Source organism: Mus pahari, chromosome 2 (assembly GCF_900095145.1).
Source record: "Mus pahari chromosome 2, PAHARI_EIJ_v1.1, whole genome shotgun sequence".
NCBI lineage: Eukaryota > Metazoa > Chordata > Mammalia > Rodentia > Muridae > Mus > Mus pahari.
Window position 1 is genome coordinate 120,990,678 of NC_034591.1, and position 23,415 is coordinate 121,014,092.

At 36.2% G+C, this 23,415-nt stretch overlaps 1 protein-coding gene across 2 annotated transcripts in view; it reads left to right on the top strand.

Moving 5' to 3' along the window:
- The window catches only part of LOC110315735 (contactin-6), a 334,773-nt gene that overhangs the window by 59,160 nt on the left and 252,198 nt on the right, over window positions 1-23,415 (top strand). For both annotated transcript variants that reach the window (XM_021189718.2, XM_029534884.1), the window contains exon 2: window positions 8,079-8,214. In XM_021189718.2, the coding sequence (XP_021045377.1) occupies window positions 8,160-8,214 (55 nt within the window). In that variant the 5' untranslated portion in view covers window positions 8,079-8,159. The remainder of the gene's footprint in view (window positions 1-8,078; window positions 8,215-23,415) is intronic.

Genomic DNA, 23,415 nt, shown 5'->3' on the forward strand with positions numbered 1-23,415 from the left:
ATTAACTAGGAGTCAGTGCAGGATTTGAAAGTTGAAGCAGAGGTATTAGGAGTTCAAAGCAACCTTATGTTATATCTCAAAACCGTCTCAGAAACAATAAAATAAAACAAAACAAAACCATGAAAGCAAGCATACAATAATATGTAGATGTCATTTACTTCTGGAACAAATGCATTTGCAATTATTTTATACTGCTAACCACTTAGCATGTGATCCCATCTTCTCAAAAGGAAGCCATGCTCTATAATTTTGTTACAAGGGCTCCATCATAGTGTTCTATTAATCCACCATCTATTAAGGTTGCCTATTTTGTGAACTTGGCATAACAATTATCATAAAATATAGCTTATATTTTGAAAACAAAGAAAATGATAGAATAATTTATCATGCTACATTGCTTGACTTCCCCATCAAAACTGTTATTTTTAAATCATAAATGTTTCACTTGGATTTATTTTTGATTTAAGTTGATAGTAAATTACTCCATGGATGGCAAGACTGAAAGGCCATTGCAGAAATTACTGAAAATCTTCCCACCGCTACTGACCATAGATGTTTATTACACTGAAATAAAACATTCGAGCCACCTGAAGAAAGTGAAATGGGATTTTTAATTTATCTGATACAGTTAATTAACTAGTCAATTAAAAACAAAAGGGCAATTAGCACTGAGCACATTGGTTCTGATGATGAACAAAGCAGCTGAAAATGTACCTTGATCTCTGGTAGGAAATGCATTAATTTCAAACATGCTCTCTATAGATAGAGCAAGAATAAAGTCCATTTGTGGCCCTGCTTTCACAGCAGTGCTCTCTTGACAAACCCAAAGGGTACAAATGAGTCATGATTAGAGATAGAAATTGGCTAATGTTTTGAAGAAACAGCCCTCTTTTGGCCATCGCATTGCCCTAAACTTAGGGAGAGCAATAAGCAATGGTATTTTGTGGGGGTTTCTCTTTGTATTTTTTTTCCTACAACCACTGTGACAAAAATATTTCAGGTAGTGAAACCAATGTAAGAAGAAGATATAAAGTTTAATTGACATGAAAAATATATAGTAGATCCCATAATTCTCGATCATCCATTGATGAGTATTCATCTCATCAATACTATCGAGAGAAATTAAAGAGCATTACATTAAGAGAACTGAATAATTACTTTTTCGACTATGGCTGCCCATCTTAAATGCAATATTCTGGGTTACCTTTTTCATTCACTGTACCTGACTAAATACAGTAATTATGTACTGACAACAGTTTATGAGCTACCCTTAAAGGCTTATTTCAAACTGTGTATATACACAGCCACCTTGGCATTTTAGTCAAGCAAAGATCCCTATATTTCTGAGAAAACAGATAAAAAACAAACAAACAAAAAAAGAAGAACTAAAATAATCCTCCTCTTATGATAAAGAAGGATAATTTCTTTCTAAATGTGATAATTCTTATTATTTCCCATGTGTGCTGGGTATACCAATTTTCATGATAGTAATAATATCACTGGATTCTCCAAGTCCTTACTATGTCAAGTAAATATTTGACGATCATATTTATTCCTGACAATTCTGGAATTGTCTGATTTTAGAGACAAAGGATAGATAGTTAATCTTTAAGGAAAATAAAAAGTAACTACTCTGAGCCACCTAAAGAAGCTTTTAGGATTGTCTAAGGTAGGTCAAACTTGCACTGGGTGTAATTCCTTCCTTTAACAATAATTTCCTAATTGTTTATTCATTTGGGGGTCAGAAGCAGGTCTAGAACACATGCTTAAAAGAGGTTATATAAAGACAGAATTCAGATTCTGTAGCTGCCAACATATGGTATTTTCCTTTTGACCATCTATATAAATTTAGATAAATTCAGTTCAGTAATCTTGATACTGAGTGAACTCTTCCCTGCTAGAGGTATTATACAGCTCAGAATGCATTATCTCAGGCATCCGAAAAGAAGTCTCTCTAAGCTTCAAAGCCAAAAAGGGTCAGCCAGTAAATACTATTAGCTTTGCAGGCCAGGTCACATGGACTACTATTCCACTCTGGCACTATTGACATAGACCATACATACATATACAAGCACACTGGGTTCAAGGGCACTTAATTTGTTCAGCAGGAGACGGATTGTTGACCTGTGTTAGTGAGCTTAACATGTATAAGGTAATTTACACATTGCTGTGACAAATGTGAGATAAACAGAACATAAGAATGGAAAGGCTTATTTTGGTTTACATAGTAAGAGAGCAAAGACATTTTGAAACATTTCTCAGGCAGCTGATCCACATCACATCCCCACATTATATCAGTGTCTCAATTAGCCAAGAGATAAAGTCTCACTCTTTGTTAATTTTCTCTTTTTGATGCGATCAAAGACTTCAGCCCAAGAATCAGTACCACTAATATTTATGGTAGATCTTCGCACCTCAAATAACCTAATTTTTATTTATTCACAGACAGATACACAGGCTTGTCACTTGAATGATTATAGACAACATTCTCTTGACAATCGCTAATGATTTCCAGGAAGATAATATAGTATAAATGAACGTACACACACACACACACACACACACACACACACACACACACAGGCATGCACACTATGAATCCAAATTTATGCACTTTATAAATATTTACATGGTACCATGTGTATGCACAGTGTACAAAATTCCATCAGTGACCAACATGATTGCCTTATCAGAAAATCATAAATATTCATACTAAGTTGGATATTTAAAAGGTCCAATCTACTACAAATTGTTTTGAGAAAGCTTTTCCACCAAAATTACATGTATATGAGAATTCTCAGAGATTTTTTTAAGAAAGAGATTGTCATCCATACTCTTTTTTAAAAAGTGTTTGAAACATTGAAAACTGACATTAAGAAATTCCATAAGAGAAAAAGTGAGCACACATGGTCTAGGGCCACAAAGTTCATCTTGTAATAATAGAACAATAACCTTAGCAGTCAGGTTATGAACTGAGGCACCTACTTCTTTGATCCAAAATACCATTTAAAAGATTGCATGGCCTATAACCCTCACCTGAAATAGGATGCTGGTGACACGTTCATAAAACTTTTTAAAACTCTAGAAGCTGTTGTAAGTTAAGTTTGCATTGTAACCTTCCTTTTTTACTGCTTTGACCTTAAGTAATTTCAAGGTCCTAGAAACACATGATTGTCTTTCAGGCCACTGACCAGCATACACAGTTAATATTTCCACCCTAAATTCTGCGAGTAAATAAATACAAGAGTTTTGCTAGCCAGACAGTTTTTACTGATCTAGAACATTTTCTTGATCCTTGACCAATCTTAACTTTTACAAATGAAACTTTTACAAAAAAGGCAAAAGAAGCATAAATACTTAGTCTGGCTTCATAAATCAATAGCAAATAAAATGTCTTTTGGGTTTTGCCCTCATTACCATATGCTGATAAGCAATCAGATGAGAAAGGACAGCATTTGCCATGAAATTATACACTGAATGTGAATCAAGCAGCCCTAGAAAAGATAGAAGAAATTTAAAGGTGATCTCTAGGTCAAATTCTTCAATTTTTGAAGCCCACAATTATCAACAAAGAACAAATGTGTCACAATTAAACCAGCCAGTAAAGGAATCTGCTTTAGCCTTTTTAGCAGGTGCTAAGTTGTTCAAATGCCAGTTACATACCTAGCATATTCTCAACAGCAACTATGCTTCTTTCTCACTCACCATAAATCATTATAGAAGCAGTACTCATAGGGTTTACCTCAGATGCAAAGTATGTAAACCCTGCCCATATCATGGTACCTTTGTTAAGTAGCAGAATTCTCTCCTTTAGATGAAAATTGTTATAATATGAAGGACAATTATTATAATTTGAAGATGAAGAGTAAAGATACTAGTGCGGTATATCAGTAGACATCATATATATCACAAACAGCATTAAGCAAAATAATCGTTTTAGTGGCTCAAGCATTTTAAATTTCTATGAGAACAAGCCTGGTTGGCTATGTCATGATTCTCTGATTTTAGGAATTGCTGTAGGTTGTTTGGAGGGAAGGGCATATTTCTATAATGTTGGAAGCATGAAAAGCAAGTCTGTGACTCACAGCAGCAAGGGCAAGATTATACTCAGGGCAAAGAAAACAGGAAGCTAAACCAACAGGAGGCAACATGCATAACTAATTAGCAGAAGATTCTAGATTCTGCTGTCATCATGGAAGTCTTATATACTGAAGGAGTTGTTGAGGAGAGAGGGACCTGTTTTGTGGGAGCTACTCACTTGGAGGTAGGGTTATGACAGTTAATTTTATATCCTTTATGACACACTTCAATACTCATAAGGGCAAAGAACATCGCGTAGTATTAGCAGAAATTAAAATTGTGAACTGTGTGTTGTTAGCAGCATCTTCAGACTAAGTCATAGTAACACCTATGAGAAACCATTTTATATGAGATGAAGATATTTGAGGGTTATTTTATTATTATTATTATTATTATTATTATTATTATCATTACTTTTTAAAATCCAGTCATTACCTCCCCCCACCCATCTGCCCTCCCACAGCTCCTCATCCCATTACTCACTCCCTGTCTCCAAGTGGATGTCTCTTCCCCTGCCAGGCCTCTCCACTCCTTGGGGCCTCAAGTCTCTTAAGGGTTAGGCCCCTCCTCTCCCACTGAGGCTAGACCTGGCAGTTCTCTGCTGCATTTGTGTGGGGTGCCTCAGACCAGCTCCTGTACACTGCCTGGGTGGTGGCTCAGTGTCTTTGAGATCTCAGGGGTCTGGGTTAGTTGAGATTGCTGGTCTTCCTATGGGATAGGCTATTTGAGTTTTAATGGTTGAAACATTATTCTTTGACTTTGTGATTTCAATGTTAAGGTGTGTGCATTTCTCGTTAAAACATACTGCAGCAAAGGAAATGGATTGCCGGAGCTAAGAGGCAGAGACAATACTGCTACAACTCTATAAACTGGGGGAACTTAAGGAGTTGTGCTTTCTCTAGAGACATCCACAGAGCTTTAATCATGAGAGAATCTGGTAGGAGAAATAATGAATATCCATGAAATAAGTGGACCATACAATTTATCTTGTAAACTTTGACTTTTGGGAGAAAGAAGTACTATTAATTATTCTGTCATGACATTTGAGAATACAGATATTGTGCAAGGAAAACAGGGAAATGTGGTTATGCTATTAGTGTGCAGATTTTAAGGAATATGTAGAGTCTGGGGGAAATTATATGTAAATCAAACAATGTGTTTATAATTAATGGAGAGTGTATTACAAACAGTGATTAGGAAACAGATTGGTGTCAAGGCCGTGTTCTGTAAGTAAAGCAGAAAGAAAGGGAAGATTCAAATTTTATATGATTTTGAAGATCATTCCAAGGAATTTGGAAGTGAGAGAGAGAGAGAGAGAGAGAGAGAGAGAGAGAGAGAGAGAGAGAGAGAGAGAGAGAGAGAGAGAGAGAGAGAGAGAGAGAGAGAGAGAGAGAGAGAGAGAGAGAGAGAGAGAGATTGAAAGTTTCAGAATACTGTCAAAATAGGATAAATTCTTTGTTGTATTAAAAAAATGATGTTACTATTCTAGGAGGTAGAAAAAATGGTTTGAGGAAAAAGGTTTATATAGAGGTAAACTTTTCTTTGTCTTCAAATCTGCTACTGTATATTTAAAAAATCATCCCTTCTGAGGTTATAAAAATAAATTTCAGTTCATCTAAATAATTATACAATTGCTCCTCCCCAATACTGTAGCTTTTGCAAAAGCAGAGATTTGAATTAAATCATGGCTAAATGCTCAAAACCAAAACCTACATACAGGTCTATTATATTGAGTATTTAGTCCCCTTCCTTAGACCATTGTTCTTTTGCACATTGTGCTAGACATTGTTCATGACTTTACAAACTCAGCCTATGCCTTGACACTGTTCCCTTTTCTTTAAGCCCTGCCATGTTTCCCCATTCAGACCTTTGCTCTTCCCTGAAAACCTAAATGCACTCTATATGCACATTTCACCTGGTGAGGCTCATAGATGCTGCTGCAGTCATATTCTGTATCCCAGGATTGATGATCTTTCTTTCACTAAGAATACTCTTTGTGGTTTTTCTTTTATTTCTGTTGAGTTTTTGACTTGGTTTACCTTTTGATATATTTTATTTTTTTTTCATTTTCTTTTTTTGCAGGTTTGCGTTTATTTATTTATTTATTTTACATCCTGATTGCATCCCCCTCTCCTGCCTGTCTCCCTCTCACAGGGCCCCCTACCCTTTATCTCTGAGAAGTTTGAGGTTCCCCCTGGGTACCACCCACCCTGACACCACAAGTCATTGCAAATCTAGGTATGTCCTCTCCCTCTGAAGTCAGACAAGGCAGCCCAGTTCGGGGGACAGGATTCACAGGCAGGCAACAGATTCAGAGACAGCCTGAACAGCAGTTATCTGGGGATCCTCACGAAACTCAAGCTGCTCATCTGCTGCATATGTGCGGAGGCCTAGGTCTAGCTCTTGTTTGTTCTTTGGTTGGTGGTTCTGTCACTGGGAGCCCCTCGGGTTCCAGGTCAATTCACTCTTGTCTTCTTGTGGAGTTCCTAGCCCTCCCAGTTCCTCAAAATTTTCTCCTCAACTGTTTCACAAGACTTCCAGTGCTCTGACTAGTGTTTGGCTGTGGGTCTCTTCATCTGTTTTAGTCAGCTGCTAGATGGAGCATCTCAGAGGACAGTTATACTTGGCTCCTGTCCAGCAGCATAATAGAGTATCATTAATAGCATCAGGGATTGGATCTGGCCCATAGGATACATCTCAAGTTTACCTGTATGGGTACATGGGGATTTACCTGAAAGTATGGCTATGCCACATCTCCACAAAGTTTCCACAGAGGCCAGAAGAGGGCAGGACATTGGAGTTCCTGGAACTGGGATTCTAAATTGTAAGCTTCCATGTAGGATCTGGCCATTGAACTTGAGTCCTCTGGAATGGTACCCATTACTTTCAACTCCTGAGCCATCATTTCAAGCCTATTCGTTGTTTTCTGTTCATTTGTTTGTTGGTTGGGTTTTCAGGGTTTGTTGTTGTTGTTGTTGTTGCTATTTTATACAATGTCTCTGAAACTAAGATTTTAGATTCATTTAGATATTCACATCTTAATAAGTAAACATGTTCAAATACATAAGAAAAAATGAAATATAAAGCATATCAGAGCACTTTTGAGATAATTCTCAGCATCACCAACTCTGTTGTTTTATTGAATTCAGCACTGTTTCTGTCAGTGATTTTTCTCTCATAAGATAAACATTGAACTTTGTATTTAAGAAGAGGAAGTATTTATACTTTAAAATTTATTATTAAGTTTTATTTAGAGTATCCAGACACTTTCTAAAGTTATTTGAGCTTGAATATAGTTCTGCTACACTAAAAGTTTCATTTGTTATCCAATAGTTTTATCACAATGACCCAGGTGAGTTTATACTAAGGTTATTCTAATATTGTATAAGTTTATCAGTGTTTATAAACCTCTTATTAGATTTTTTTGTGAAGTAAAGGGCATGCTAGCACCTTCACTTGGTTTCATTTATCATGTAATAGCTAAAATGTCAAAATAAATTAGCGACAATTATGGTGTAACCTCTTGGGAAAATCACATCTCCTATCTGTAAGATAATACCACTGGGAATGGAGTTCTTACAGAAATTTTGCAATAATATTGGATTGGGTTCTATTAACTTTAAGAAAGGTAATGAATCATAATGAGTATGTTATAAATAACTTTAATAGAACACAAAAATCTGTGATTTCTATGACGTGTGTGTGTGTGCGTGTGTATGTGTGTGTGTGTGTGTGTGTGTGTGTGTTTGTGGAACATAATTGTTGAAATTTAAAATTACAGACTTAAAATCCAATTAATAGAAAATGTAATCCACATGTTGTACATTGAATTATGTATTATTCTAATAAATCCAGATGTGAGCTGATATGTGAGAAACTGAGTAGTCATTTATGCGGCTTTATTTGGATAACATATTCTTAATAAACTTAATCAATGCTTAATATTTGGAATATATATTAAGATACTCATGTTTGTCAATTTTGTTTCCTTCAAATAGATTGCTAACAAACTGACTAGAAGATACAATCTTCTTTCCTGCTGATTGCATGGGAGAAATTTTTGACCTTCGAACGTGGAGATGAGGTTGCTATGGAAACTGGTAATTCTGCTGCCACTCATAAACTCTTGTGCAGGTAAAGTGTTCTATTATTATGAGTTTAGATTGATAAATATATTAGCATTGTATATCTTCCTTGAGATGAAACAACTTTGAAAATGCATAAGCCATGTTATTTGAATGACCAAGTGGTGATGTTGTAAGAGTAACCTTTACTTCAAATAGAAACTTTAATTCTTATAAATATGTAAAATATGAAACATTGTTAGTAAGTTTATTAATTTTCAAACATAGTATTTAGTAAGGTGTGATTAGTGTTAATAAGTTCATTTTAGTAAATTTATTTACAATGCTCTCTTCATGTATCTAAATTGAAAAATTATGTAAAATGTTCATATAAAACTGAGAAAAAAATCTTTGAATCCTTCTTTCCTTCAGTAACCAATAAAAAGAGGTCAGACATTTTTTTTCACTCAATATAGGACAATCATATCTGTACATTAAATTATTCTTCCTTGTATCAAAGTCATCTTAAATCAAAGGTTTTAAATCACCTGAAATGTAAAATAGACATATGCTAGCACAATGGTTTTGTGGGATATGATTTAAAACATGCTTTACTGTCCAATGCTTTGGATTTTTCCCTGATGCATGGTATTTCTGGTGAGCCAGACTCATATGAGACCTAACTCCTCCAGGACATGCTCAGCTGAGATAGTTATGCTTATTTGCCTTGGGTCCATATGGTGTTTCATCTGCCTGGGAGTCAGAGTTTTTCACATGGTGGTTTCTCAAGATTTCAACATAAAAATCTCAAAACCACAACCTTGAAGTGCAGATAGAGTCCACTCTGTGTCATTTTTTGTGTGACTACAAGTTACTCAATCAACCTAGAATTAACTGGTGTACAATTATCTTCAAAATCTTGATAAAGAGCTTTAGGAGACCTGGAATAACAAAGTCAAGAATAATAATGACTGGTAAGTAGATACCCAAAATCTGCTCAAAGCAGCTAATTGTTCTGTTATTGTTGTTTAAGATGGATTATATGTGTGAATGTATAAGGATATTAAATACCCTGGAACTGGAGTGTATCTGTAAGCCAGTTCTTTGGTATGGAGAACTGAACCCAGGTCCTCCACAAGAGCAGCAAGCACTCTTAACTGCTAAACCATCTCTCCATCCCAACATTCCAGGGAATTCTAGTTTTAACTGCCAATATCATCTACATACAGTACACCATAGTCCTGTCACTGACTGCATCATCTGGCTATCAAAGAAGACCTTGGCTACCTTCACACTGATTCTGCTTGCCCTTACTTCTGAAATGACAACTACTATCTATATGTTACAAATTTGCAACCATTCAATAGCAACATCATAGTTAGAAAGAAAACTCACCTATGAAAATGTATGAAAAAGCTATGAGGATAATAAAATATATGCAAACGAGTCTCAAGAATCGGAAACCTTACAAAGACATTCTCAGTTTTAACAAACCCATCATCTCTAAGGACAAAAGTCATATTTATTCAGTGATCACATTGTTTTGGCTTATGTCAGGTCTACTCTGCAAGAATGATTGAAGTTAAATAATAATGTGTTCTTTCATATAATATATTAAAGGAAGACAGAGAAGTCACTAAAGTGGTCCCAAATTACCCATGTTCAAAGAGCTGTATGCCTACTTTAAGTTTTAGCTTTCAGTCTAAATTCTACATTAACATTTTGCCCTTTAAATATGTCTATTGAATTAACATAGGCTCTCTAAAAGACCTTTTGTATTAAGTTAAAATGAAGCCATTGTTCTCAGAACACATATCAAATATGAGAAGTACTCTGTATCTTCTATTAACTTCTATTTATACAATTTGGATGTGATTCAACATGTCCTTTTGCCTTATCCTAAGGGAGAAATAATCATATGTCCTTGTGCACAGTTTCATCATGAAAGAACAGATTGGATCTCTTTCTTTTTAAACCATGGCCATTTAAATAGGATAATCTCAGCTAAGCAATTGCCCCAGAGGTAAAGATGATGATACTGTTTTACACAAGAAAGCTTTGATTTAAAACTGTTTGTTTTGTTTGCGATTTCATGGTGTTCACTACATGTGAGAACTACTTTTGTTTATAGAATCAGCTGATAGTGGAGTTCTGTATCATTGTATGGGCTCTCTTCCATTCTTTCTTCATTTTTCTTCATTTTTAAAGTCTGTCAAGTCTTTCACAACCGACTCTGCTTCATTTCCTACTTTCACTGTTGCAATCAACTAAAGTATATGTCTGTTAATTCTCTTATATGCCAATTTAAAACAAAAATTGTTTGTGGTTGGTTACTTTAGTGTTTTCTGTTGTTTAACAAGCTTCACAATCTTTCTGACACCTTGACCACAAATACTGGAACCTGTGTCTTTGCTATCTCTTCTTGTAATATCCTTAACCAAACACCACAAGGGTTTCACAGGAGTGCTGCAATTCTTAGTAAACAGCACCCCTCCTCTCTGTGGGGCCTCTACATCAACTTCTGCCTTCAGATTTCTGCCCTGTTTGAGTTCTGATTTTGACTGCCTTTATGATGAACTGTGATATGGAAGAATAAGAAAAGCATTTCCACCTCAAATTGCTTTTGGCCATGGTGTTTTATCATAGCAATAGTAACTCTATGACAACTTTAAATATTTCTGCTCAAAGTTTTGGTATTTCAACTTGAATATTTTACCAAAATTATGTTGTTTCAATGTATCCTTTTAAAATGCACTTGGCTCATAATCAAGAATTATCGATTTGTTCACCATGTTTATTTGTTTGTTTTGCTCTGTGTTGAGTGATTTTATGTAAATCCTGTAGATACATAGTGAGGACTAGTGAGATCCCTTGGTCAGTAAAGCTGTTTTCCTTAAAGTGTGAAGATGCACATTTGATTTCCTGAATCCATTTTTAAGATGCTGTTAGAATGCTTTTGAATACCAGTGCAGAAAAAGTAGAAAGCCACATCTCCCTTGAAGAAGCTGGTCAGTGCCTGAAGAATGGCACATGAGGTTGAGTTATATCTTTCATGCATGTGCATACTCACACTCATCCATATCTCTCTCTAGTCTCTCTGTCTCTCTGTCTGTCTCTCTGTCTCTGTCTCTGTCTCTGTCTCTCTCTCTCTCTCTGTCTCTCTCTTTCTCTCTCTCTCTCTCTCTCTTTCACTCGCTCTCGACTATCTGGTCAGACTTAAAGAAGTAGTGGCTTTCGAGTCTTAAACTTTGCAGTAACAGCCTGAAAATTCAAGACTATGTGCAATAAAATAGTCAGACTTAATAGCTGAATAGAATCAAAGGCCTGATCAAGCAGTGTAAAAATGTTTATGTTATGCCTCAAGGCTAAGTTTGCAGCTGTTTCTAATGTTATCAATTTATTTCTAGAAATTACAAGGTATCTTTCCTGTTGCTGTTTGTGTACAAAAAATATTTCCATTATTGTCCAAATGTCTACCAAAGAAACTGATGTTTAAGTAAGTCATATTAATGAATAATACCAATAAAGAACTATCTAATTCCATCAACAATTTTAGATTACTTTATTTTTAAGTATGTTAATCTAAAATCATTCTGTAGAAAACATAATTTCTAAATACTCAGAGTTAGCAACTTCTCAGAAAAATCATTTAGAAATATTGGTACTTTCTTGGACCTCACTGTGTATCAAATGAGCCTTTTATTGAATTGAGTACAAGAGTAAATGAGCTACTTAAGACAGAAAGCCACGAGAATGGAACTGTTCACTGCAACTAAGACTTCTTCGCAAAAGCCTATGTATCAAACAGAAAATCCATGACAATTGGCAGGGGTAATAAACCTGCTGTGCTCAAGGATCCCAGAAGCACATAATGGATACTCCTTTGGGTGCAACTGTGATGAATATTGAGTATATTACAACCCACCTTCTGCCTATGGTCTGTTCAGATTTATTGTTAGCAGAATTTCACCTCCAGGAACAAAACATTAGATAATATTTCTAAGCTAAGTGGCATCTTTACATTTTCTGATAGAGATGGCTCTAAGTAGAATATTGAAAACACTATATTTATGCAATGGCCACAGATACATTGGTTGCAATGTTCTCAAACATTCTTCCCAAGTAATTGCTTCCTAAACCCTGAAAGAAATGGTTTCTCAAGACCCCCAGTGAGATAGGAAAGGCATTTCAGTTTTGCCAGCATTCAAAGACAGTGGTTGGTATGCAGCCTGGCATACTTCATCATCCTCTTCCTCACCCTCCTCCTCCTCTACCATCTCCTTTTCCTCCTCCACCTCTTCTGTCTCTTTCCTAACTCATTAACACATCCCATGCTGGATTCAGATTCAGCCAAGAATGACCTTTAACCTATGACACTCCTTTCTCTTGCTAATCAGTGCGGGGACTACAGGCAGACAGGAATTATTAGCACAACTGTTTTTGTTGTAGATGCTTTGTAGGACTAGCAATTGATCTCAGGACATTGTGCATGCTATACAGTCTCTAACATCATAGGACAAATTCATTTTAATGATACTTATAAGTAACTATGCTATGACTTAACGATTACACTGATATTATTCAAAACAGCAGTTGATGAGTTTTTTCTCCTACTAAAACATTCTAGATATTGAAAATAAAAATTTAGCATGTCCAAAAGAGCACTGAACAGTTTTTATTTCACATACTTCTCTCATCTGAAAACATACTTGGCAATTACTTTGTATATACAATAATCTAATCCCAACCATTTATAATGTAAAATTTGTATCATTCCAATAAATAAGCAAGGCTATTACAAGCTGAGTCTTTGAACTTGATAGTCACTTATTGGGAATGCTCTTCAGATGTTTCTGTAACTGGCTGTTTCCATTACACCCATCTCAGATCTATCATGTTCTTTAGAACAAAACCCATGGGACACCAGTGTATTTTGGAATGCTTTTCAGTGTTTTCAATAAATTTCACACTGCTTGGAATTAACTGCTTTACACATGTTGATATTTTTCCATTATCTTTGTTTATATCTAGAGTAATATACATTCTGTATTTAAAATGTCAGTATTAATTGTTACAGCTTCTCACTTTCATGACACAATACATGACAACCAAGATATACTTTTAAATAGACATGCAAATAATTGGCCTTCCCAAAGACTATTTACCACTAACCCAATATGCTTAAACATCTTTAGTAATTTTAGTAGATATTAGTCTAATTTACATTTTAATATAAATAATTTAATGAAAGTATGCTAGTTATCCTTAGTCTGTATTTATTTTATATTCTAAAATTATAATTTGGGTGTTGGAGTGATAGTGAAGCAATTTAAAGCATTTGTGCGCTTGCAAAAGACCTAGACAGGCAAAATTTGGGGATTTCATGCCATCAATGGGAGGAGAGAGGCCCTTGGTCTTGCAAAGATCATATGCCCCAGCACATGGGAATGTCAGGGCCAGGAAGCAGGAGTGGGTGGGTTGGGGAGCAGGGTGGGGGAAGGTTTAGGGGGCTTTGGGGATAGCATTTGAAATGTAAATGAAGAAAATAGAAAATATGTAATAAAAAAATAAACTAAGGAATAGGTTCAAAAAAAAAGTGTTACATTTATCTTAGTATTTGAGAGCAAAAAACCACTCAAAAGTGCTGTAGCAAATTTTTTAGAATAATTACAACCTTCAAATTATACTTTATCTTTTTTTAAGATTCACATTTTTATTGATTGGAAACTTTTTAAATAAATACAGTCATTTTGAACAAATTCACCCCTTCTCCCTCTCTTACAAATTCTTCAGCACCCTTCCCCTAAATTTATTCCCAGTTTCATGTACTCTTTTTAAAACCTCACTGAGTCTACTGGGCATGTGTAGGTGCAGGGTTGTCTGTTTGAGCATGGGCAGCCTCTCTGGGGCTGTAGACTGTAGAAAACTGACTCTTTCTTCTCCTGCAGCCAGCATTTTCCAAAAGCTCCTTAACTAGTGGCTACATTTCATGAGACCCCCTCCTCCCCTCCTTCCTAACTTCGTTGAGGCTTTGGTTGGATTGATCTTATATAGGTCTTATGCTGGATTGATCTTAAACATATAGATGCTGTTCTGTGAGTTTATATCTGCAATGAAACTATTATGGCTGGCAAATATTGCATTACTGCACATGTCCAAGATCTAGTGTTTCTACAGTCCTTCTGTCATCCCCTACTTGCATGATTCCTGACCCTTGGGGAAAAGGAAGTGATGCAGCAATGATCATCAGAGATAAACACTCAACAGAATCATATTCTTTGCACATTGACCAGTTGTGGATCACTGTATTAATCATCTTGTTCTGTACGAAGAAATTTCTCTAATAAGGATAACTTAGGACTAATTTAATGTTTTGTCCATTTATTATTATAGTATTAGGGCCTCCTCTACAACCTATAAAATACCCAATCATAGATTTAAGTTATATATTCCAGAGTAATCTCTAGATTTAGTTAGAAAATTATTTGTTATTGCCAAATCACTTCTGTTACTATTGAATCAGTGCACACGCCATACAAGGCCTCTTTTTACTGTGGTTGACAGGGTTCAAAGCTGGATAGGACTGCTATTTTTATTCCCAGGTAGTAACATAGCACCATCCCGAACTATTAAATCTAGCCAGCAGAATGGGAGCTTCCAGGCGAGCCCAATGAACTACATGATTCAAGTATATGTTATCTTTATCAGTGAGTTACAGGGTGTAACCAAGAGCAATGGCGGTAGTGTGCGTTTTGTTTTAAGATGTATTCATTTATGCCTTTATGGGCCCAGTGTATATGGTTCAGTTAAATCCCTATTACTTCTTCCTGAGAATTCTGCAGTAGCCTTCTGGGAGTTCTCTGTGTTTTAGGATTTCCTTTATATTCTTTCCAAGAAATAGTTAATTGACGCTGATTCCTATCAGACAGATTGCCAAAATACACTAGTGAACTTTCCATTACTCTAGGTATGTAAAGATCTCCACAAATTCAAATAATCTAATCAAGAATTCAAATAAAAGCAAGTTCTTCCAACAGATACTGGAACTCCTGCATTTGATCCAGTTCTTCCTGTGTCTGAAGCCCTGCCTGCTTCTCGATATTCTCTAATTCACTCACATCAGACTGGGTCCTCTCAAAGTTCTCAAGACTTTCTCTCCTTCTCCATTATTGCTCTCCTGTAGATCCATCTCTTCTTGTTGACTTCAAATCTAACCATTCACAGTCAAAGTCAAATGTACGTTCACTCTGAATAATCTGAGAAATCCAGGGTTCTGCTTGCCTCCTTATCTCTGATTCCAAAATGATGAACTGTGTCATTTAAATGTTCTTTGATTAGAGCCAAGCCACATTTTCAGATATACACTCACTCTGAAGAGCCTGTAATATCCAGGGTTCAAGGTCATAGTAGATAATTTGTTGAGACCTTCTTTTAAAATAAGAATCGGAAAACAAACAATCAAAAAAAAAAAAAAAACCCTCTGGTATAACTCAGTGTTTGCCCAGCACAAGCAATGTCTTATTCACTATGAATACAAAATATGTATAAAAACTATTGTGTCTTAGGTAATGTTGACAAGAAATAAACACATTTCCTTTAGCTATGAGCTAAACTCATAGTTGAACTCACTGTAAATTCTCCAAATGATGCTAATACGGTCTGTGAGGCCATACATTGCTGATATGGTGATATTGCACCTAGCATATCATGGTCACTGAGATTCTGTTAGATTTCCTCAAATACTTGTCAGTGACCTCTAGCTTCTATACTCTTTCCATGTTTATTCATTAAAATTGAAAATTATTAAAAGAATTTGGTCTATTATGGACTCTCCTAAATGCCTAGTGTAATTTTCAGGAATTTGTAAGGTAGTTATTTAATATAGCCCGTGTTTTAATAGCTTAGTATAGAAATAGTGTTACTAAAATAGAAGGCTCAGATTATACAAAAGTCACTATTTCTGAAGTGCTTAAAAATATTTCACTATTTATATCTTCAGACTATTTTTTTGAAAGAAGTAGTACATCATTATGAATTATCCTACATTTATCCTAATCCCTCCTGGTGTATTATTAGTTTGTATTTAGCCATGGTAAGTATTTAGACAACATGAACTGGCATGTACTAACTCCAGAACTTTAGTGCTTCTGATGAAAGAGTTTTCAGCATATCAACATAAGATTTACAAGACTAGGAAATGGTACTAGATTATTGGACTCATCACTCCTTTGCACTGAGGATAGAAATAGTGTGTTTGGATACGGTTACATCGATCAGGTCTTGATTGAATTACAACTCGTGACTGGTTCTGATTTCAATGTGCAGTACAAGCTTTCCACAGGGACCAAATGACCTATGGGTCTATGATATAGAATGTTATACATTTTATTGTTTTGTTATGTACTTCATAATTATTATTGTATAAGTTTGATAATAAACATACATATTTATGTGCACAAGCACCAGTGTATATGCAACTTTTAGTGAGTTTCTTTCTTTTTTTGGAACATTGCAAACTACACTATTTGGACATATTTTAATTGTGTCTTTTTAAAAATTTTGGCAAGTTTTTGTTTCTGGACACTTACAATGCTAGTCAGAAAGATTATGTATAAAGTTAGTTAAAGAATTGGAAGCCAGACGATGCTGACTTTGGGGGTAAGTATATATTTAACAGCATAGACATATGTATATACATTTCTGTAATATGTAAAATGTGATTGATAGACTCAGTAAATCCAAGACAAATATTAGTAGATACAGAATAGTTAGACTCCTACCCAGGGCACTTGAAAATATACAGATACGTATTTTTTTCACCCAGCATATATAATCCTCCATTTCTCTCTTTTAATAGGTTTTGATGCATTGTTTACACTGCAAAATTAGTGCTAAATTTAGAAAGAAGATAACAATCTTTTTTTTAACTCTAAAAAGTTCTCTAACTATATGTATACATGAAAGGTTACAGAAAGACAGACAAATGAAGAGGTTCTTTCCTCTCGTGTAATTAAATGAACCAAATCTGTATTTCCTGAAGCTCCCACTTAACAACAGGTGTTTCTTGCTTTCTTTGCCAGGAGCTCACAATAGAACAGGTTTACTACACAGAGAACAGAAAACATTTCAGTGAAGAACAAAACCCTTCCAGAACATTCTGATGAGCTCTGTAATTGGCTCTCCACCCCTAGCCAGGAGACAATAGGGAGTGTTTGTGTCTGAAAGGGCAGGGACTATTGTTTTTTTTGTGTCTTTCCCAGGTATTTGCACACATAGGAATTTCAGAAAGCACTTATAATCAGTGAAGACAAATTCTGAACAGCCTCGGAGAACTGATTTGAAAACTAGTTGGTTTCTTCTTCCATCAAATATTTTCCAGTCGTTATTTCTGAAATGGTCATCAACAGATCTCTGGTGGATACAGTCAGAAGCTGGCAATGCTCACCATCCAACAGAGCTGGCTAAACTAATGCCAAGGATTCTCAATGGCTGAGAATATGCTATATTCACCTCTCCCAGTCTTCAAAGCTCATTGATTAAGTACCTTGGTAAATCAATGTGTGAAAATATTCCAGACCCATAAAATTTTAATGTATAGAGGAAGCCAGAAACATGTTTCACAGCTGACATGCTGAGCACTTAGCCAACAAATTCTCACTTTACAGTAGTGCTAATTTTCCGTGGAAAACTGAAAATCAGGGAGATCCGCTTTCAGAAATCACAAGAACCATTCAGGAGTTTGGCAACCTTGACTTGGTTGGAATTCAGTCTTCTTGCTTTTCTGTTCAGTTTGACGTTGGAATTGACCATGGAGGGAGTGTGTGTAATATTCCTAAAAGATAGGTAACATCATTCTATGAATGCCATATGACAATATCAAGGGAGACAAAATTTCAGATGAACCTGATCACCTCCTTTATTAGAGAGTTCCATTAACCAAGTCCTGGCAAAGAACTGACTCATAGTGACCTCAGAGTTGTTACTAATTTCAACGTTAACATTGTTCATTTTTCATCCAGTGTCAGGATTTCCTAATTTTCCATAGCGCTTTGCAAATGCTATTTTTTTATCCAGGAACCAAGAAGGCTTATTGGTGATATCACAGTGACCTTTCACCTCTTAATTTTCTCCCTCCTTATTTTTGTTTAAAGTTTCTTGAAACAAACTCCTCATTATAATTTATTTATCGTGATTTTAAGGTCTTGATTGAACCATGATGAGAACAACTAAATTTTGTCATACCTGGTGTGGGAAAATTACCACATTACTATACTTTGATTTCCCCAGTGACAGCTGTTGAGTTCTGAGTTTCTCAGAGGATGAGATCTGTTATGTAAAGTATGATTAATAGCTGAATAAATCCAAGGCAAATATTACTAGAGACAGCTTACTTAGGGTTTTAATCAGCCTAGCACAGATGGGTTTTGTCACTTCGTGTGTTGACATTGAGTACTTCACTATGCTACTTACTCTAAGGGAACTTACCCCTTTAACTGCTTATCAATTTAAGCTATTTACAGCATTCCCAGATCTGCTCTGGCCTTACAGTCCACAGTTTTGTATATATTTATGTTTCATGTCTGTGCACTGTGTTAATTTATACAAAATAATGAAAAGCTAATGGTCTGTTTAATCAATGCACCTCTGGGTCATTTTACCTTTGGGTTGGACATGATTTGTGGCGCTTTCTCGAAAGGGAAAAGAAACGCTATTGAGTGTTGGGGATATCAAGTCAGTGGTACAAGAGTGTCCGTTTTTGTTTTGTTTTGTTGTATGGCAACTACTATACCACTCCATATAACAGAAAATAGGGGACATTTTATAACTTCATCTCACTGTACATGCAGGTATTGGAAGAACATACATGTCTTTTGAATATCCAGTGCTATTTTCTGTGAAGAAACTTTGTCACCAATAGGTATCTATCATCCAGTGTTCTATCTAGTGAAACAACCAGACACTTTAATGAAATGGGGTCATCGGATATTCTTGTTTCCACTCCTACCTCTTGCTCCATTTGTGCTTGCTTTATTCCCAAGTAGAACTTTGCAGGAGACACTAGTCACCATTTCTTTGCAGTAAAATTCATGTTTTAAGAAAACATAATAATCTTATGTTTCACACCATGCTTAAATACCCCTCCTTAACCAAACCGCCTCTCTCTCTCTCTCTCTCTCTCTCTCTCTCTCTCTCTCTCTCTCTCTCTCTCTCTCAATAGTATTGTAACTCCACACTGAACTGTGGCTTTCGAGACAGAGTTTCTCTGTGTGTTTTCCTGGCTGTCCTGGGACTCACTTTGTAGACCAGGCTGGCCTTGAACTCAGAAATCCTCCTGCCTCTGCCTCCCAAGTGCTGGGATTAAAGGCGTGAGCCACCACCGCCCGGCTCAACCAAAGCCTCTTATATTGATAGCTTCATCTTTGATGCAAGCCAAGATCACACACTGATGAAACTTTTTGGACGTATTTCGGTCATGTGGGGTCTGCCTTCATTAGTTGATTAGCCCATAGGAGAGTAAAGATGAAAATACTCTCTTTGAATATGAGAGCTAGGACAGCGAGTTCTGGTTGAATGAAGATCACCAAGGGCATTTCTTTGCATGATGTCTTTCTTTGATCCTTCACTCCCATAATCCCCCCAATTCCCTCTTCTTGACTCTTGTCTGGTACAATCTGAGACAAGTTTTGTTTTGTTTTGTTTTTCACAACACACCCTACATAGGGGTCTGCCTGGAAATGGTCCAAAAGTAAAGGAGATAATGTACTAAAAGAAACCTCTGAAAATATGTGAGACAAATCATACTTTGTTTCTTAAAGTTTTTTCAGACAGGTTGCAATAGAAGTTTTTGAGCAGAAACTTGTGAAATGTAATCCCAGGAGTCTTCTCTGTTTTGATAAAACATCTTGAATTTGATTCCATTTCTGAACAGCCAATTGGATTTTTCTGAACCTTGGTTGAAGATGTTCCACATCCCCAGGGTGCCTCTCCAAGTGTCTGTCCTCCTTCCCTTCTGTAAAGATGGTTTGGGCAGACCATGTTAAGTGTCCATCACATGTTTCATACACAGTGACTTCTGGTAATAGCGTCTAATATTTCTACCTTCGTTGAGATTTTAGGAGGTACCACTTGCCCTGCACCATATGAGGAATGTGTCATGACTGTTCCCATTTTGAATGTGAGGAAATGAATAAAAACTGGTGAGATAAAATGACTTGATAAATATAACATGACAGAGACATAGCAGAATTTGCCTGACACCATAGTCTGACTTAGAAAAAAACTGCTTGCTCTGCATTTTCCATTTTGGTACTTTCTTGTCCTTTATAGCACACATTTGGATTCTTCCTTTTAGGTCCAAACTTAAACCAGTAGATCTCTACACATGTCCTCACTACCAACTAGAGGTATTTTTTTTCTTTCTTTTCTTTTTTAATATTTATACAATCCCCTGGAAATACACCTAATTGAAAGGAGATACAAGTTAATAATTTTAGTTCAAGTTACTCAATGGTTTTTGTCTTGTGGGACAAAGAAATTTTTTTCTCTTTTTTTTTTATTATGATTTTCTTTATTTACATAACAAATGCTATCCCAAAAGTTCCCTATACTCCCACCCCTGCTCCCCTACCCACCCACTCCCACTACTTGGCCCAGGCCTTCCCTTGTGCTGGGTCATATAAAGTTTGCAAGACCAAGGGGCCTCTCTTCCCAATGATGGCCGATTAGGCCATCTTCNGCTACATATGCAGCTAGAGACACAAGCTCAGGGGGTACTGGTTAGTTCATATTGTTGTTCCACCTACAGGGATGCATCCCCCTTCTGCTCCTTGGGTACTTTCTCTCCAGAAGCTGATACTTCAGAGAAGGATGCTCCTGCACTTAAATTGCCAGAGATCATTGAGACTGACAAAGGTTCACTGGCCTTGCAGTTACAAATACTGCCCTTTATGAACGAGGGAAAGTTGCTGCCTGACTCCCAACCTTACACACTACTACTTGCAAATAATACTCATCAATGTCAATAACCACCTTTAACTCAGTTATCTATTTTCTCTATCTGTTGTCCATTTCTTGCACTACAGATTTTCATGGGTATGTGCCTTACCTGTGTTATAATCTGGACTGACCTTAAGCCTTAACTAGGAACATCCATATCTGATTTATACTCTTATGCTCCAAAGTGGCTTGCAAACATTTGATGGATATTTGTTGTCTAGTAAGTCAACATATATTTCAATTTTTCTATAGGGCTTGCATCTTCTTTTAATTGCATATATTTTATCTCAGATTGTTATCATTATAAACCCCGGAGTAAGGTACACTTAGTGGACTTGTGAATAGTTTGAACTTGTGAACTTGGAATGGATCTATTGTTTTAATATAGGTTGTCTTAGGTTACTCGTTTTCCTGTTATATGCAAGAGCTGTTCATCAGAGGAGAAAGGTGCCAACATCAAACATATACTGAATGCTTTTGTATGATTTAAACTACCTCTGTGTTCTGTTATTTTCAACACAGGGATTTATGGCTGTTTTGGAGCTCATTTTGTACACCAGGCTAGCCTGGCACTCACAAAGTTCTTCCTGTCTCTGCTGCCTTAGTGCTGAAATTAAAAGTATACACTACCAAACAGAGTTCTAAGAAAGGAATATCAAATCCCTGTCTTGTGTTGGATACTCCAGTTTCTAAGACAATCATTTGAATGAAGATAATTTATTTGCAGAAAATCCTGCAACACTTCAGTAAAAGTCAGGAGACCCAGACTGAGAGAGGATGATGTTTATTCATAAGCAGGTCACATCTGAGCAAGAATGGGATTCTCTGCATAGTAACTGCTGAGGATGCCTCAAAAGATTACCACAGGGAGATGAAATAATTCGGTTTTGAAACCTGGTTGTGACTGATACCAGCAATGGGAAGGTTCTAGCTGCCCTAAACTCTAAGGGTAAAAGTAGCCTACAAATGAAATGTAACAAATGCACACAATGCAATGACAAGGAGGTGGCCAATTTTGAGAATTATTTTATACTTCAGTTTTTAAATACAAATGCAAGGCTATACACAAGTTACAGCACCTGCCCAGTGTCACACAGGTAAACAAATATAAGGAGAGATGGACTTGAATAACAGTAAAGACTAGGATTTGACTCCAGGACTCATATATCCATTGTTCATATTTAGAGTCTTTCCCATGTGCCAGAAATAAAGGATGAATAAAATGTCCTTGACTTCCAGAGGCTCTTGGTGCAATAAAGAGTTGTTATCAGATAGGTTAATTGTATTTTTAAATACAAGTTTAGAAAAGTTTTACAGGAATGAATTTTAGATTCTGAAATTCATTCTAGATCCTGGAGGAATTATTCAACATTTAAGAGTGCTTGCTATTCTTTCAGAGGTTTCAGGGGACTCTGGTTCTATTCCTAACACTATACATGCACTTCACAACCATTTGTAACCCCTATTCCAGAAGATACCTTCTCATGACAGCTATAGGTACATGCATCCACACAAGTAAGAGAAATCTACACAAACAAATGAATAAATAAAAGATAAGATGTATCTTTAGAAGAAGAAATATATTAACTCTGGTGACATGTTAGGGAGATTGAAGAATAATAGCATTCCTGACAAAGGGGCAACAAAATTCATTCATCTTATGAGGAAGAAAATGGTGAGCAAATTTGTACAAGAGTGTGTAGAAAAGAAAGAACTGTATGAAATAAAGATGAAGGGAAAGAAAAACCGTGCTAGTCACAGAGACCTTACTAAAGAGTGAGGATTTAGTTCTGAAGCAGTGAGAGTCTATCAAAGGGCATACAGACTGCAGAGGATTTGCTTCTTTTATTTAACATAGCAGGACTTCAGATTTAATGCTCTTTAAGAAACATATATTTCTCAGTACTTTGAAAAGGAACCACACTATAAAAGGGAGACATCAGACCCACAGAGGTTGTGTGTGATTGATCCTCCACAGGGTGGTGATACTTGGCAATCGTGTCGCACCTGAGCCTTCTTCCTTAATTCATTTTCTCTTTTTGGATTCCATGCACATCCGGGTTTAATCCGCAGTGTACTTGAGATAATCTAGATGTTGACTATACATTTGGTTATGCATGCAGATAATAGAAAATGATGGCATATACCCACCCTTCCTCTTAAGAACAGCAATTACACAAGAGGATAAAACATGATAATATAAAAAGACTCCTTAGAGTTTGAATCTGTAATGTACTCCAGCTGGCTACTGCTGTTACTACTCGGTCCATAGTAG